This window comes from Melanotaenia boesemani, chromosome 5, assembly GCF_017639745.1.
Source record: "Melanotaenia boesemani isolate fMelBoe1 chromosome 5, fMelBoe1.pri, whole genome shotgun sequence".
In the NCBI taxonomy this organism is placed as follows: Eukaryota; Metazoa; Chordata; class Actinopteri; order Atheriniformes; family Melanotaeniidae; genus Melanotaenia; species Melanotaenia boesemani.
This window is the reverse complement of record NC_055686.1, coordinates 39205454-39223924: the sequence shown is the minus strand read 5'-3', so window position 1 is coordinate 39223924 and position 18471 is coordinate 39205454. Positions and strand designations below refer to the sequence as shown.

At 38.0% G+C, this 18471-nt stretch overlaps 1 protein-coding gene across 1 annotated transcript; it reads left to right on the top strand.

Annotated features, from left to right (window-relative positions):
• Window positions 1-3238: 3238 nt before the first annotated feature.
• Window positions 3239-8461, top strand: LOC121640756 (astrocytic phosphoprotein PEA-15). The gene is made up of 4 exons (XM_041986619.1): window positions 3239-3312; window positions 5367-5543; window positions 5659-5814; window positions 7303-8461. Exons 1-4 carry the CDS (start codon window positions 3303-3305, stop codon window positions 7365-7367), a joined length of 408 nt encoding a protein of 135 aa, XP_041842553.1. The 5' UTR covers window positions 3239-3302; the 3' UTR covers window positions 7368-8461.
• The last annotated feature ends 10010 nt before the right edge of the window (window positions 8462-18471 follow it).

Here is an 18471-nt window from a genome sequence, read left to right as displayed (position 1 = left end):
CAAAGCTGCTTTCATTATTTGCCATCTCATCTGTATCTAATATTACTCTGATCTTTACGTGTAACAATTCTACCTCACAACTCGCCGCTCCAGCTTTACATGTATGTATGAAGTGGTGAAGGTTTTATTGTAATGACTGTTTTTTTCATGTAGTGTCTTTAAGTACCCTGAAAAGCACTCTATATATAGAATGTTTTATCATTAAAATTCGTTGTCAGGCAACAAGTGAGCCTGAGCGTTGCCAAGCAGGTACTGGTACCCTGAATATGGAGCATATTTGTGTCAAAATGTTTGCCTTTCTTATAATTGTTTCATATTAGGTTAGAACTAGGCTCTCATAATTATGGGAAGGAGGGCTTTTGAAAACTGTGCAATAAAAAAAAACAAAATAAATTGCAATTGTGCTTGTAGCTTCCTTCTAACTGCAGTTTATTTGCAGTAATATAAAAGGAAATAATTCTCTGGCACTTATGAGGTATAAAAGTTATGCAAATGACACCTCAGATGAACAATCAAACAACATATTACGCTTTTTTTTCTTCCTTATTTAAATTAAGCTCAATGACAGAAGTGATGTGGAAAAAATAAATACACCTCATGAGTCCATATTTCAGCTCGTTGCAGTATTATGGTGCTTGTTGACCGCAGTTTCATGTCCTCTCAATTGTTGAGGCGGCTGTCCGAACTTTCCGAACATGCTCAACATGGGAGACTGGATGGAAAAGAATTCTTGATGTTCAAGTTCAAGAACCTCTATTATCCCCTGGGACCAATTAGTTTTACATCTAGAACAACATGTATAATGAAACAAACACATCACAACACAACAGGTCATAATGCCTCAGCAAGGCAGTGTTTTGTCAAATTGGTGTTGTAAACATAATGTTGATGAATTGGACTAATGTGGATTAGAATAAATTTGATTTAATGTGATTTGTAATTTCACTGAATTGGACTATACCTTTAAAGGTGCCCTGAGAATAGTTTTGTCATGAATTTGGGGTATAGAAACAATTTAAAACAGAAAGAAACTGGCCTACTCAACTTTTCAATGTTACTTTAGTTTGAGGTTTGTGGGTTTTGATTTATTTACCTTATTTCTTCAGTTCACGCCACAGCATTTCAGTCAGGTTGAAGTCTAGATTTGGATTATTTCAACACCCTGAATCTTTTCCAATTCAGTAATTCTGGTGTATATTTGCTGCTGTATTTGGGATTATTATCTTGTTGCATTTCCCAGTTTTAGCCAAGCTTTAGCTGTCAAACAATATTTTACTATACTCTGGTGTACAGTAGAGTTTATGGTCAACTCAATGACTACAAAGTATTCAGGTCCTGTGGCTGCAAAACAAGCCCATATCATCATTCCTCCACCACTGTGCTTGCACAGTGTATTATTTGTGTTGATATTGTGTTCCTGGTTTTCACCAGATATGGTGCTATTCATTACAGCCAAACCTTTCCTATCATGTAAGACCTAGAGCTAAAAAGGTGCACTTTCTTTTTTCAGGACTGTTGATCAAATTAACAGTATAGTGGAACTGACAATAAACCCTCACGTTGGCATGATCAGCTTGACACTGGCATAGCAGTCTCTGGTGGTTTACGCAGACTGTCAAATAAACATTGATTATATTAATAGCGGAAAAGTGATTTAAGTTTATGAAGGAGAATCGATCTAAAACAAGGTTTAGTTTACAGCTCATTGTAAACCATTAATAGTGGTTTAATGGTGTTGAAATTAAATTTATTGTTTAGTCAGGCCATGCTGCTATCAGTGGAAATATGGCAAAATCAACTTTTTCATTCTACAGCTGAGCATGATACTGAAAATAATATGATCACAGGCAACCTTTTTTGTCATCTTCATGACTCAGTTTAATTTATTTGCTTTAACTTTTATTATTTTTTCTTTTATCTCTTTTATCTTTGCAATTTCTACATTAGTCGTTTCCAATTCCGTTTGGAAACATCTTCTCAACAAAACTATTCCCACCTATGATCCAAACGTATTTCGTGTGCAGTAATTTCATGAAAAGCAAATGAACAAAGACTTTAAGGGCATGAAGTGTGCGTTAATAGGTTCATTTTTGTGTAGACTGTGTTTGGAACTTTAAATTTGTGCAAAGGTTTGAAAACAGACGAATTACAAGCGGCCCAAATGTTATGTTAGATTATAGGAAATCATCATGGAGTTATAGCTGGAAACCAATAGAATTAATCAACATAAGAAAGAAGTAGTTAAAATTAAAGCTGCATATTTCCCAACTAAAGTATCTTTAATGGTTGAGAAAGGGTTAAAGGACACGCAGAGGAATTTGAAGGACCCTGGAAGATAAAAACGCTAAACATGGCCACTTCATCTATTTTTCTCAGGTTTTTTTTTCTCTCTCTCTCTCTTCTTTAAAAGTACACAAAAGCAGTGCCAGCCCATTGTGGTGCAAAGCAGGGAGCAGTAAGGGCAACCTGGGTCGAGAAGAGATTCATGGACCAGCACACACAAACACACACACACACACACACACACCGTCATTCTTTCAGTCAGGCTCCTTCCAAGACAGCTGCTATACACTAGCGCATGCAAATGCGCAATCCAAGGAAAAACACACACACACACTCAGTTGTATGAGGCGTAGTTAAGGTGCATGTTGCCATGTTGCCCTGTCCAAAGCAAACCTCTGTGTTGATTGAGCAGGTTGGTCTGGTAACAGAGGACATGAATGTGACATTTAAGACAGAAACAACACACATTCTCTCTTACACACATACAAGCATAGCAAAAGTCCTCCATCACATTGCACTTTCACCCTGAGGCTGACATTCTGGATCAGCCAAACAAACTAAAAACTAAAACTCTGACCCTAAATCAGCGTCTTGGGCAGTCACCCTGGTCTTCACATCTTTGTCTGAACAGCATTTAGCAGCAGTTGGCAGCTAATCTGTGGTTTTATAAACTACTTTTTTTTTTTTTTTTTGCAAGAATGAGTGAATCTTCCTGTCCATATTCCCCTGTGAGAAGACGATTTAGTAAAGCCACACAATGAGAAGCTAATGCTTTATTTAAAAACAAACAAACAAAAAACAGTTTCTGCTGCTTTGCAGCAAAAGGGGGCCCTCTGGTGGTCACCGTGGGGAACAAACAGCTCTGTTATATAGGTCACGCACTCACCACAGAGCTCTACTGGGCTCTCTGTACACCGTGTTTATCTGTGACGAGACTGAGAGGATCAGAGGCAGACAGAGCTCCGTGCCAGTGCCTATGATGCACTGCAAACAGCGGCAGTCACTCGCCAGCTTCATGTATGCCAGGGAATGGGGTAGGCGGTGGGGTAGGGTTGAGGTTTGATGTGATTGAAAATGTTTGTTTAAATCAAGAAGCTCATGTGGAGTAAATAACTAAGATGTGGTCTGCAGCTTGTCTCCGGTGTTGTTGAAGTGATCCAGAGCGAGACCCCTTCCAGTTCAAATGCTACTCTCTCCACAACACTAACATGCCCCTCATATAACCCAACAAAGGACGGGGGAATCTCACCAGGACTGTGGTAAATCCAGTAGCTGACTTGATTGGTTGAGTTCTTTTTGCTCAGATGTTGGGGGGAAATGCCTTTTTAATTGTTTTTATTTATTTATTTAACTTTTTTTCCTGAACCCTATGTGCAGGTTCAGGGTAACAAAAGTCCAAAATGAAATGCTACGTTCTGACTAACAACAGGGGCAGAAACATCTTCTATGCTCAGCTAACAAATTGCAATCCACAGCAATGGGCTGCAAAATACGTAGTGGACAGATGTTGCATCTGCACCAGGAAGAAATGGTTGGAAACAGATTTTCACTTAGAACAATGAATGATTAATGATTAAAAATGTGAAATTGCACCATGACATAAAAGAGACAGTTATGTGTAGATAATGAGACTTGCAGCTTTTTTCTGTCTGATCTGAACAAGCAGTCATCTGTGCGTTAAGGTTTGTGTGAACAGTTTGATTTACATGTGTTAAAAAGCAAAAAATGAGCTATGATCTGATGTGTAAAAGCTTGGTTTACCTTGTTGTTTCTTTCTTTGTGACAGCTAACCAGAGCAACAGCCTGACAACGTGTCTGAATCACTGTTTTTCTAGCTCCGATCCTCTGTGGGCTTTTTCTATTTACCAGCTGCTTGCTTCTGAACAGCAACTTTCATGCCAATGCACACACACACACACATACACACACACACACACACACACACACACACACACAGAAAGCATTCCTCCTTTATAAGAATAATGTTAACCTTTCAAGCCTGTAAAGAATATTTTTTTAATGTTAGCCTGATTTCTAACCGTTATATGCTTGTATACTGACACTTTCAACCACTGCTCCTATTTCAGGTCAGAATCTTAAAATTTGGCCAAAATTTTTACGTACAAGTTCGAGACAGTTAAGTGGCTTAAAATCTTCTCTTTAAAGTCAATTTTTAAGCAAATGTGAAAATAAATTAAGAATATATTTTACATTCTGAAACCTTAAGTGATTTGTTAGAAGAGTCTTCTTTTTAAAAGTCATGATTGTAGAGAAAATGAGTCGGATTCTCTGGTTTGAAGATGATATATATATATATAATGATATTGCTGCGACAGATTGGTAACCTGTCCAGGGTGTACCCTGCCTCTCGGCTGTTAAAATGCTGGGATAGGCTCCAGCTCACCCGCGACCCGTAATGGAATAAGCGGTCAAGATAATGAATGAATGAATATATATAATGGCGCAAGACAGCAACAATTCAATGCAAAAGGCTTTACAAAGGCCAGAGAACTTTTGTCACAGTAAACTACAAATTTAGCAGTCTTGTACACAAAATGGCTCTGAATGTGGTGCAGAAGTCCAATCAGTCCACTAGAGGGAGACAGAGAGCCACAAAGGTTTTTACCTCAACTTAGACCTGATAAAAACCTATTTCAGCTGTCTTTTTTTCCTCTTCTTGGCTCATGTTGCTCTTGATCAAAGTCTATTTTGAGGATGCTTACTCATATCAGGGATTCTAATGTGTTTTAAAAGGGAATGTTGACGTGACAATATAGCAGCAGTTTTGGCCGTACTCCACTGGCTTCCTTTAATATAACCAAAACATCATAAAGTGAGCTCACAAAAAGAAGAAATGTCTGTAACTTTGTGCTTTTCCATCCCACATTCTCAGTATGCTATGGTCATTAGCTAAGCTTGCCCAATAGTTTTCCACTGTGGAGTCTGGGAAGTAGGTGGGCTGTGGTGCACTGAGCAGCTCCATAACTTTAGGATGTTTTCAGTCGCTGCTCTTTATTTCTTTTATCTCATCCACGTGAACACCATTAAAACTTAAATCTATTCTCTTTTCTCTGTTTTTGAACAGACCATGGCGGAGTACAGCTCTCTGCTCAGCGACCTGTCTGAAAACATCACCAATGAGGATTTGGAGCAGCTCAAATCAGCCTGCAAGGAGGACATTCCTGAAGACCAGAGCAACAACATCACCTCCTCCAAAGAGTGGTTCAGCTACCTGGAGAAGAACGACAAGCTGGCCCAAGGTGAGAGGCACAACTAAAATCACATGACTTAAGTTTTAGAATTTCCTGGTTTGTCTTGGTTTGCCAAAACATGACTTGTCCGATATTATTATAGTCAAACTGTCTTATGATGCAGATAACCTGTCGTACATCGAGCACATCTTTGAGATTTCACGACGACCGGACCTGCTGACGAGGGTGATCGAGTATCGCACCACTGTGCTCAAAATATCTGAGGACGATGAGATTGACACCAAGCTCACGCGCATTCCCTCTGCTAAGAAATATAAAGGTAACAAACCCTGTGAGGTTAGAAATATCCATCAGTTAATTCAAGAATGAGAGACACTGGTAAGAATTAACTTTGACTGACGCACCTAAGCTCATCTTATTTATCTAATTATGCCTCCACTGCTCCCCTCTCCTCGCCTATAATCCAGAAATTGATTTCATCAAGGCATTTTGAAGGGGTTTTTAATTCCTACAATGTTCCCAGACGAGTGTGCGTGATGAGTTATGAACAAACAAACATTTGTTAAGGGACCTATTTTTTCATCTGTGGTAAACCTGAATTTACTGTCAGATATTTATGTTGTTACAAAGATCTTTTTAGGCTTATATGGCAGAATAACAAAAAAGAAATAGCAATAGCTGGATGGTGCAGCTCCCACATATATTTAACTGGTAATGGCCCCGATGGATGCTACTCTAGTTGAAAAGATTAAGGCACAAGAAGAGCTGGGTTACAGGATAAAAGACATTTGGTTTTCCAAATGTGGTCATTAGCTGTCCTCTTCTGGCTAAATAGAGACATTATCTTCATGTGAGTGTTTAACTGAAAAGAGGTTTATTGTGTAAATATTTTTGTTCAAAGAAAGGGTACATATTCTAATATTTAACATTACATTAAAAAGGCTGAATGTTTTAAAGGATTAGGGTTCTTTCTTGTTTGAAATATTTATGAAGTTTGTGTCTCACATTCAAGGTTTCCTGATGGGCAAGCTAAGTTAAAAGCTACACAAAAATGTAGAGAGGACTTTTTCAAAATCTAAAACAACTGTAGAATTTCATAGTAGTACAAGTTCACCCATATTGCTGGCATTTCTACAGATACACATACTGAGCCCACCTAACCTGGTCCATGATACATGTTTGACAACCTTTTTCATCCTTGGATCGTCTGCATTTTAAAGGACACCAACACAAAGGGCAGCATGCCAAGGAGGCAGTTTCTGTACAACATTTAAATAGCTCATCAGCTGGCATATATGTCAGATCCCACGTTTAGATCCAGCAGCATAAGTACCATACACAGTATGTCCAACTTTAACATATGTACACAACAGGGTTGCTTAGATGCCAAACAAGGTATTATAAAATGAACAAACAAAGCCATTGACTCACTTTAAATCCAGGTTGTACATTAATCAGCAAAGTTAGCTGATCTTGTTTGTGTTTATCATGATGATAACACATTAAACTAGGATCACTTTGACAGATCACTGCTTTTCCAAAGTGATGCTTCCTCATACCAGCAAACATAATTCTCTCCATCTAAGCCATAAACTCCTTTCTTGCAGCTGGGTTATCAGGTCATGTTTGTTTGCCAATGAAGGGCCAATGAGCAGGCTTAGCAAAGTATCATAGTAACTAAATCAGAGATTAAAGGGTAAAAATGCTAAATAAGGATGTGATATGCTGTTTAAATTCTGGTTTCTCATTGAATTTCTCTTTCTCTCCCTCTCCATCTCCCCAACGCACTACACTTGGAAATCAATAGACATCATCCGCCAGCCATCTGAAGATGAGATCATTAAGTTGGCCCCTCCCCCTAAAAAAGTGTGAGGTCCCCCAGCCTTGATCTTTGCACTTTGATTTCACCACTCAAATTAACCAAACAACCAACCATTGCTGACCAACCTTGTTAGTCCCCACACCACAACCACACTGCACCCTCACACACACATCTTACTGCCCTGCCTCCCCTACTTCACTCCCCAGGTTCACACATCCCGACAGAGGACCATGCAGTCGGCCACCTTCAAAAAAAACCAATATGATCATGGCTTCATACCAAGCTGAGGGGAGATGGAAAGTAACAAGACAAAGCAAGGACACTACAAATCTGGATTTGGACCGACATGTGTGAAAGACAAAATCTACCCCCAAAACAGACACTGAGTGGGTCAGTTCAGGATGAGTTTGCATGTCATAGGATTGTTTTAAGTTAACACAAAGGCATACAACCCATGAAGAAGCAGAAACTTTAAACCCTGTCTCCAAGCAAAACAAAATGAAATGTCATATTTTCTGGACAAAAAATTATACGTAACAATAGATGCCATTTAGATGTATACACACTGTATGAGCAACGACATATAACTGTGACAAACACAATTCATTAGTACTTAAAAGTTTGTTGTTTTTGTTTGTTGTTTTGATAGTTTTTTTCTTTTTGTTTTTTTTTTTGTTTTTTTTTTGTCAAATTTACTATTTGTGCAAAATAGCCAAAAAGAAAATCAAAACTAGTGTTCTGATTATTAAACTACTTGCTTGAACATAAGCCAAAACTAAAATATCTCATAGTTTTGATCATAGAAACAGTTTTAAAAAGATACATTTTAAAGATTTAATCTGGTGAAAATAAATTAAATCTTACTCTTACTGCATTGTCTAATTTCTATGAGGGTGTAAGGCTGGCTGCCTAAATATCAAACTTTGTGTTTGTCATGTAAAAAGAATAGTTAAACTCACACCTGGCTACTAGCAGAGGGTTAGCATTAGCATAAGGACTGCAAACAGGAAGTTATGTTGTATTGTTTTTAGTCTCTATAATAAGCTAAGCTAAGTTAAACTCTGCTAACAGCATTAGCTAGGTTAACCCCTGCTACTAGCAGCAGTAAGCTAAGCTAAGTTAACCTTTGCTAGCAGTTAGTTTAACTAAGAGTGTGTCTCAAACCGCGCACTTAAATGAGTGCACTGGAAGGTAGTGCGTAGTGCGCACTAAGCACTACCTTCTGTAGTGCACACTATCGTGGGTAAGTCCTGATCCAAATTGAGCACTAACGTTTTGCACTTACCGGTAGTGACGTACCAGCTTAGCGGCGCCGCTCCGTTAATATACTTTTTTTTTCTTCCAAAATCCAAAATCACATCAACATACGTGTTTGCATGTCATACTTTTATGCTAAAACAGCTTTTAAATAAGCAAAGATATCTTAACTGAATTAAAGTACTTTACATTATACATCTGTTTTCATTGCTGTTTACACTGATACCGTTCACGTCTGGCAACAGGAAACCGATTATACTAGAAATCATCATTCAAAATATGAAATGCAGTAATGACGCTAAAACGGAGATGCAGAAAACATTTTATTTAAAATTTTAATTAAATCATTTCTCTCTTGCTGCCTCCTCTTCTCCACAGCAGCGTCCTAGCCCGCAGGTGATAAATGCCTCAGTGCCACTGCTGGCTCGGTAGTTTGATGCCACAGTGACCTACGGTGAACACAGAATGGAAGGTTATATAAAAGCAAACATTATTATATATATGTACTTTATGGTTACTTTGCAGACGCTTATCTAAAGTGATGTACAATCAGCTACGGCTTCGTCAGCGGTACCAACGAAACGGGCCGGTTCTCTAAACCAGCGGTGTTTCCTAATCAGTTTTCAGATTAAGGACCATTTCGTTTACGCCAGAGACCCCGCAGTGCTTAATCTGGAGGTTCAACAATAATGAATAAACATACGGAACCTATAGCATTAATCTTTTTTAACACTTATAGCCCATCTAGATCCGCGAAATCGGCTATAAAACTGCTAACATTTACGTTGCTAACTTTACTGCAACCTCCAACAAATGATCAGATCCATAACTGTCATTAGGGATAGAAGAGATAAGAAACATGCTGCAGTTTATATTAGAATTTTGATCAAATATCTTCATACTTACAACAGTTGAAAATACTCTCCGCATGCTTCGGTACCGCTGAGTCGGTGGCTGCCGGCTCTGAAAACTGGTTGAAAGTCCCTCCCCTTCCGCTACGTCAGCAAGATGGCGTCCGTTTAGTGCGTGTAGTGTCCATCGTTTCGCACTAGATTTTTGGCCGAGTTTAGGGCAGCATCCGGGTACTTTCAGTGCACTGAGTTTTTACTGAAATTTCTGTGTCAGCGCACTAAGCACTTAAATGTAGTGTTCGAAGTATAGAAGTGCGCGGTTTGGGACACACCCTAAGTTAACCCCTGCTAGCAAGGATTAGCTAAGCTACACTGACCCCTCCTAGCAGTAGCCTTCTTATCCAACTCAGAAAAATGTGCGTGTACGCCATACAGTATGTCACTTATTTCATCAAGATTCCAGTTCTCACTTAAAGTGGCTGTATTCAAAAGCAAAACTTTAAGATAAAATTTAAACAACAGGACTGTCTGCACCTCAGAGATTTTACGTGTTCCCTTTACTCTTACATAGACAAATTTATAATTTCTCAAGAGCAAAAAAAGTCTAGTATTTTAGATGAAGATACTGTATTTAAAGATGATTTTCATCCAAAAACAAACAAAAAAGCCAATATTTGCCTTCAGTTTATTGCAAGAATTTAGATACGATATTTAGTTTGGAAAGCTTACAGCATTTTTCTCTTCTGAGGAAGTTCCCCATTTGTAGGTTGGTTTTGTCCTGGGGCCAGAGTAAACGTCTTTTGTAAGAGCTAGTTAGAGATGTAAATATACAAATAATATATTACAAAAAAATACAGTAAAAGTAATATAATTGCCTGCAGTTTATGCTCTATTGAGGAAACTAGCTTTAGCAGACAATTTCCACTGTATGTGCAGTGTTGGAGTGTTTAAAGACTAAACAAGATTTTAGCTAATTCCAAGACATTTAGTATTTGTTTGTGAGCAAAGGAATGTTAGACTACACTAGAGAATACAGAAGTATATTTTGAGAGAGTATATTGGATATCATATTTACTTTTGTTATTGCGTGATGAAATAAAAAAAATATATATATATATATATATATAAATATATATGTATATATGTATATATATATATATATATATATTTTTTTTTTTTTTTTTTTTTTTTTTTTGGCTTTTTTGTGGCCATTATATTTGTTGCACAGAAAAGTTACTGCCTCTGGTTAAAAAAAAAGAAGTGCATGTGATATTTAAACTCGTTCTTTAACACCTGTGCATAATTGTGACAATGATCTCTAATGCACACAACGGCTCATGACGTGACTATGCCATTCCTGCCATGTACCAACGCAAATGCTAGCAAGACTGTTGAAACTAAACTATAACCGCTCTATAGAACACTGTGTAACTTATCTCCCCGCAGTGAAGCCTTAGCAGAATTTGTGTTTACCCAAAATTTTTTCACAACTGTGAGATAGTGTGTGAAATGGATACAAGTGCCAGCACGCACATCAAGTCAATCAAAGCGACTCTCACTTTCATTATTTTTAAAGTGAGTGGTGCTACTTTTATCTTAGATTTGCTAAGGACTTCAGTGTTGGTGTGTACAGAATGTCTGTGGTTTGTTTCTGCACTTGTCTTTGTTGCCCTCAAAGCTGTAGGATTTAAAAACTGAGGCAACTACATCAAAATCTTTTAATGTTTGACAAGTTATTTACCCAAGCCCTGCTGTGTCTTTTTTTCCTTGCCACTATGCTCCACACCCACCCCAGTGCCAATGACCAAAACTTTAATTTCTTTTTATTTCTTTTGTTCCCCTTTTCTATTGCTTGATATGTATTTTAATGTTGGACTGATTTGTATCCTATGCATTTAACTCGGTACAACAGTTCTGCACAACAACATATCCTCCCAGCAAACCACTAATTTCCAAAAAGGAACTCTTTAAATCAGACAAGGATGTTTGAGAAGATCCTGATACACTTGCTTTGAATTTTGCATGATGTGTTTGCTGGATGGAATAGCACTTAATAAGCAAAAATGAGTTTCAGGGAAGGAAATAAAACGTGCTTGAAATTGTGTAAGAAAACGTTACAGACTAGTTCTACAGCATAACTCTTGTTCTGCTCTTTTTCAAGGAAAAACATCCAGTTAATCAGACCACATCAAGCTTTTAGAGTGTTGCAGGAAATAATTACCCTGTAAATACTTTGATACTGTTATATAGCACATTTGTGATATTTAGACTGGGTCCATTTTGTAGTTTAGTTTTTAGCTATCCGCCTTTTGGTTTTTGACATGTGGTGGAGCTTTACTTGGCAGCAGGGCTGGGCATTGTGTAGACTTTAACTTCCCTTAGTACAAAGTTTGTATCATGTCCAGCAGAGCATTGGGTGAAAAAAGAACATTTACAGGGTATTAAGAGTAGTGTCTTTTGTGTTTAACACATATATAAACAGTATCAAAATACTTTTGGTTTTTTTTTCCTCTGTAGTGTTTAGACCGGTCCGCACTAGGCCAGACCCCAAGTGAAGCAGTGGCTGCCCTCCTACACTTTAGCCTGTTGAACACAAAGTGGGACCATTGCATCTTTAAGGGAGGCAGTTGTACTTTCTGCTATGACCTGTGGGTAATGGTCCTTCCCAATGTTAAGATACATGTGATCAGGCCTAATGATGAACTGCTACTTACCAGTTTCTGTGAAGAGCTTTGATAATTTTACAAAACAAATACACAGTGCAGATTTTTGCACGTGTTTCTGCTATCATACAAAAAATCAGCAAGGGAGGGTTAGGGCCGTTAAACTGTTTTGTTTTGTTTTTGTTTGTTTTTGTTTTTTTATGCTTCTTGAAATAGCGGCTTGTGAATTTAGATGTGTGTGACAATGTGACTTTTCTTTATTATTTCTTCACTTCCTGTCAAGATTTTCATTAGTAACTGTGTGAATGTTTATAAGTATTTGGAAAAAAAAAGTCATTTGGAAAAGTTTCAGCTGCCTGATATTGTCTTGGTAAAGGCTTAATTAATGCACTTTGGGTGTATATTCAGTGTTTGCAACAATACGTGGCTGTGCTGAACCCTTCTCCCTCTTCTATCTTTCTTTACATCCAGTTCTTGTTTCCTACTCATCTAAGATCCAGTATTAGCACAGCCCTTCTGACGTCATTGTAGGGCAGATTATATTTTTGAAATAGCTTAGCTTTTTCCTCTGTAGCCATTGGCACATAATATATCAACATATCAGCCATGGGTGATGTCAAATTTGGATATTTGGAAAGTACATATCAACTCAATAAATGCTGCAAAAGTATAGGACTATTGTATTTATGGTGAATACACAATTTGAACCAATACATGAGTATAGATGAAGTAGTTAATGAAGAGGCAGACATTGTATGGAGGTATTTAGCAAGTTAATGCTGACAGTCAACTAAAATTCATTCCAATATTTTCCCTTATTGTGTTTACTTCTTTTCCTTTTTCCTTTTTTGTTTTTTTTATTTCAGTTGGTTGTAAATATGTATTTTGGATATATGTCGCTGTGTTTGTTTTTAAATTGATTAATTTATTTAATGCCTATATATTGTTGTTTTTACATGTCCTGATTTTGTTTTACTAACTGAAAACAAATCATGTATCGACTCATTTCTTATTCATGTCTTTTCATTTATTTTTTGCTCTTTCAGCTTTGGGTGATGGTTTTACAGAAAAAAAACAACGAAAATATTCATTTACTTGTATTTACTGATAAGTAACATATTACATGTTGTGTTGTGTTTGATCAGAGGTTTTGTGTTCACTGCTTGTAAACCGGGTTTTATTCAGAGAGTTTCCAAATCATGACAAAAGATGAGAGCAGTCACCGATTTCATAGTTTGACCTTTTCTTTAAGGCATGTTGTCACTTGTACCAAGAAAGAACTATTAGATCAATCATCTAAACAATAAGCATTCACTTTAGTTTTTACAGAACCTCTGTGTTTCATTTTAAAGATAAACTAACAACTATAATTGTTGTTAAACAAGACCCAACACCTGCTAGCCAATTTAGCTAGCTCCTGTTAGCTTGTAAAAACATATGTATAAAGGACCAGAACTAAATTAAAAGGCCTCATAATTTTGTTAAACACTATGAATCTTGCAGAGTTACTCTAATGAAGTCCAAGAATTAAAAATTTGAACTTGAAATGAGGATAAACTGTAATATAATTGAGCACAAGGCTGCCTTTTGTTAGCTAGCAAGCCAGCTACCCTTACTAGCCAGGCATTTTAAAGTAAACATTTCTATATTCAAAAATAACTTGTACTAATGAGGTGTGCACTGTAATAACCTTTTACAGATGGTTCTGTGCGTCTTCTAGTTTCACAAAGAGCTGTTTGGTTTCTTCTTTTTGTTATTTTATGTTTGAAGACAACTGTGTATTATTAAAGGATTCTTGGATGAAGTAATATAAAGAGTGCTGGATAGCGTAAGTAGTAAAGAATAGTTTTGGGGTTTGTAGCTGCTGAAAGGAAAACATATTTAGGTTTAAGCTTTAGGAAGCAACACATGTCATGTATACAGATGTGAAATTTGTAGAAGTAAACTAAACTTCATTGCATCCAGTTTCAGAGTATTGTTTTGAATGTGGCAGGCTTTGCACATGAACGCTGTAGTGGGAAGTTAAATGTCTTGATGTTTCGAATGCTGAATGTCTGGTCAATCACTTGAGATGATGAAGTGCAGCATCATTACCTTCTCTTTTCGAACGTCATGATAAAGTGTGATGTTTGGGCGTTCCTGTTTGTGCTTACGTTTTTTAACCACATTACTTACATTTCTAGAAAGTAGCACAGCAGAATATTTATTTATTTAATTTTTTTGTAAAGATTAAAGTTTACATTTAATGCACATAAAATTAAGCTCTTCATCATAGGTAAAAGTGCCAACTCGATTCAGTTGCAGATAGCTGGGGTAAATAGATTTTGTATGGTGGTAATTTTTCATGTTTGTGGTGAACACTTGATTTGCAAGTATCGTTTGTGGCTAGATCACAGATTGTGCAGAGGTTCTGAAGTGATTATATTTTTATTGTACCTGTAGTGGATGTAACTTAAAAACATTATTCTGGCATGATTCAAAGTGTGTAGCTATGTAATATTTTCAGGCAGGATGGATGGAGGATCGTAGGTTAGAGGGGTTTTTGCAGAGAAGGCACTTGAAAGGTCTTTGAGAATCTTCTCCCGTGATCTGAAATAGAAAAAATAATCTCCAATCAGACTTTTCCGAAATGTGTTTTCAGATTGATATTGTGTATTTGCGAACTCTAATTGTGAGTTTCCCTGTGCATCACTAATTTGAATCAATCAGTGGGGTGTTTTCTCTCACAGCCTGCTTGTCTGTTATGTTATAAAGTGCAAAGTTCTCAGATGGTGTCACAAGTGGCAGATAGAAGCAATCCAGTCTGTCATGATCATTAATATTTAACACTCTTAAAGTAATGTGTTCATGTAGATGTGCACCTGTTAGATATCATCCACACAACTGAGTTTGGTTTGAGATGGTGATGAAGTTCTGTGCCAGTGACAATAAAACAGACGGAAAGTGTGACATTAAGCCTAATGATGGAGTGATGAGTCTTATTACAGCCATTGTATTTTCACATTCAGCTTCCATGATAACCCTGTTGGTTGCCATAGGCTTAATGCTGTTAGAAATTTTTCCTAAGGTTTCCCTTTCATGGAGCAAGGAGTACTTCTAAAGTGTGGCTTTTTGTCATGATTTAAGAGACTGAACTGAAATTATGCCATTTTGTCATTGTGCTAAAATGAATATAATTATTATATATTAAAATATATTTGCTAACCAAACACTGCTGTGTGTCTTCTTTAAAAGATGGATTAGCGAATACAGGGTCTGAAGGTTTTGTACCGCTTACTGAAAACTGAAATTACATTTTATTCTTGTTCATCTGAGGTTGTTTTTTTCCAGGAAAATCTACAAATTGATGTCAAAGGTGATGTCATGTCTTGTTGCATCCTGGGGAGAAGAGGGGAGGGTAGATAGGCTTATCTGTAATGACCTTTCATAAACAGACTTCAATTCAGAAGCATACTGCTAAAAAACCATCATTTTATTCATTGATCTCTACATTAAGTCTTGTCCCTGTTCAACTGGGGGAAATTAATGCTCTAATCAGGGCTCACAAACGTGGCGTACGCACAAAACGGGGCCTTAAAGTGGCGTACACCACTCCTCTCGCAAAAGTTGATATTCAAAAACAAATGTGACAGGGAAATGTATACACCTGTACATAAACTCTGACCCATGCATACAGACATGGAGACAGGGAAAATCTACAATGAAGATGGTGAGGGGTTGAATTGCAGCCATACTCCTCTCACACATTTAATTTACTTCACACCAAACATCAATTATAGATCCACTTTATCATAAACTGTCAAACCAGCAATAACATCTGTACTGCAGCTTGTAGAGCTATAACTACTCCGTTAATATCTTTTAATGTGAAAATATATAAAACAACTCAAATCTCAAACTCTGGACCCCAGAGAGTCTGTGTGGCAAATAACCGGTAAATTTATTGTCATGATTGTGGCCTAAACCACTGATTGTTGCCATCATTTTTTCCAAGGTGGGAAGCAAACACTGCCCCTGACCTACCCCTACCCAGTATGAGGACGCGACCCCCCCCCAACATGAAGGCTTTACACAGAGGGAAGGATCTGTGAGGATGTAATGCAGCATTTGAGATGAGAACAATGCAATGGTTCCTTTTTAAAGATTTTTTAATGTAATAATAATACATTTTATTTCTTGGCGCCTTTCTAAACCCAAGGTCCCCGTACACAAAAGAAAAATAAATAAAATTACATAAGAGTTAAAACAGCTACTTATCAAGGGGAGGGGTGAATATCCAGGCAGGCTATCAGCAGGTGGAACAATCCAACGTGGGCAGGAGCAAAATCCAGGGACGTGACCGGGTCAAAAACAGGAGGTCTGCAAATACAAGGAAACTCAAGAACAAAACAAGATTAGATCTGGCAGGGAAGCAGAGACTGGGGAGTGTTTAAGTGGGGCGGGGGGCAGGTGGAGCAGACGAGCTTGATTGCAGCGCTGCAGCAGAGCAGCAAACAGGACGGTGCTGATGTGCTTCCTTTGTGTTTGGAGTAAAGCTTTGGTCAGAAACCGACCACTTCGAGATGTGCCATGCTGGGGACATCCTGAGCTCCGCAATGGACCTACTCGTTCTCTCCACCTCCCGCCCCCGAATGTGGCAGAATTGTAGGACACAGCACATCAGCCTGATGTTTCTGTACATGTGTATAAAATAGTTTAGCTGCTGTGACATAAGATATGTAGCAGAGCTTTATCGGGTTCATCTGTAGTCTCTGCCAAGTCAGTGTCTCCCGCCTTCATCTCCTGGTACGTCTCGGGTCTCATCTTCCTCCTTCAGTCGCAGACACACTGTAACGATGGAGGCAAGTCATTTTCATATTTTTTCCTCCACCTTGAGGTCCAGCCACACCTTTTTTATTAGCAGATTTTATTAGGCAGAGTTCAGTTCAGGGGCCTTGGTGTGTTTGTCTGTCTGTTAGCAACATAAAAAAGATTATGGATGGATTTTGATTGAATTTTCAGAAAATGTTAGAAATAGAATAATTAATTAGATCTTGTGGGTGATCCGGATTACCGTCTGGTACATGAACTTATCTTTATTGTGGGAACATCGGGATCATTTTGCCGTTACAGCCTCTAACTGAAAAATAAAACCCACAATCCTTGGCAATAAAATAAAATTACAATGTCTTGGAGGAGGTTGCACTCTCTGGGTGCTTCTGGTTTATTTCTGCTACATTTTTGTCGGTCACACTGTCAAACTGCAACACACATCAACAGGCTGCACGTGCAGCGTTTTCTTTTATTTGTGACTGTACCCACCAGACAAAATGTCTCTTCCTGCCTCCACCTCACCAACAAGCACTTCAGTTTCTGTGTTGGAAAAGTTTTTTGTTTTGTTTTGTTGTTTGTTTTGTTTTTGTTTGTTTGTTTGTTGTCTTTGCTCAGCAGCTTCTTCATATGCCCTGCAACAAAATCATCACCAAGAGGGCAGCCTTCCTTCTCTTCTGTGGAGTAAGTCTAACTAATGAATGAACATCCTCTGGTACTCATTCAGAAAATTCATGAGCAGGGATCCTCAAAGTCCGGACTCTGGTCTCTATCTGGACCGTGAGGCAGACCGGACCCAGTCCAACTTATGCTTTGAATTACAAAACAATATTATCCGAGGACTTTTTCAAATATAACTTTCCATAAATAAATAGTTTATAATGTGAAATAAAGCGTCCCTGGATATTATTCATGGCGATCTAGTGATAACTCTTTATGTTCTCCAGGTTTTGCCGTCTCATCCATACAACAGTGTGTCTCAACCATCTGTGACACCCAGCCTGCCCTCTGGGAACCAGGCAGGAGGACATGAGCAGAGCTGCTATAAATGACAGGAACCAGCAGCCTATCAGTACACAGGGGTTTGTGCCGTTACAGCCAATCAGAAGCAGAGTAGGGCGCTAACAAAACGCTAAATAAAACCAGAGCCATGTCTCCCACTGGGCTGGATGCATTTGAACTGTTTGAACTGAGAGTAGAGACCTTTGAAAAATAAGTTTCCCAAATTTTTTTTATGTTGACCAGGCAAAAGGTCCTCAAAATTACAAATACCCTCACAATGTTGGTCAAAGGTCCAGGTTCAGCCCTCACAGCGATGCATATTTTATGCCAGGTTACAATGACTGGAAAACCCACATGACAGTAAGCCAGTCAGTGGCACATGTGGCCTTAATGACCTTCCAGGTGTGAACAGTCCTTTAACACTTATAAGCCAAAATTCTCCACACACTACGTAGAACTGAAGAAAGGATTAAACGTTTTGAAGAGCCAAGAAGAAATCCAGCTGCCTTTATTCAAGCTCTTACAATCCCCAGTTTATGTAGAATTTTCAGCAGTTTCTAGTTATAACACAA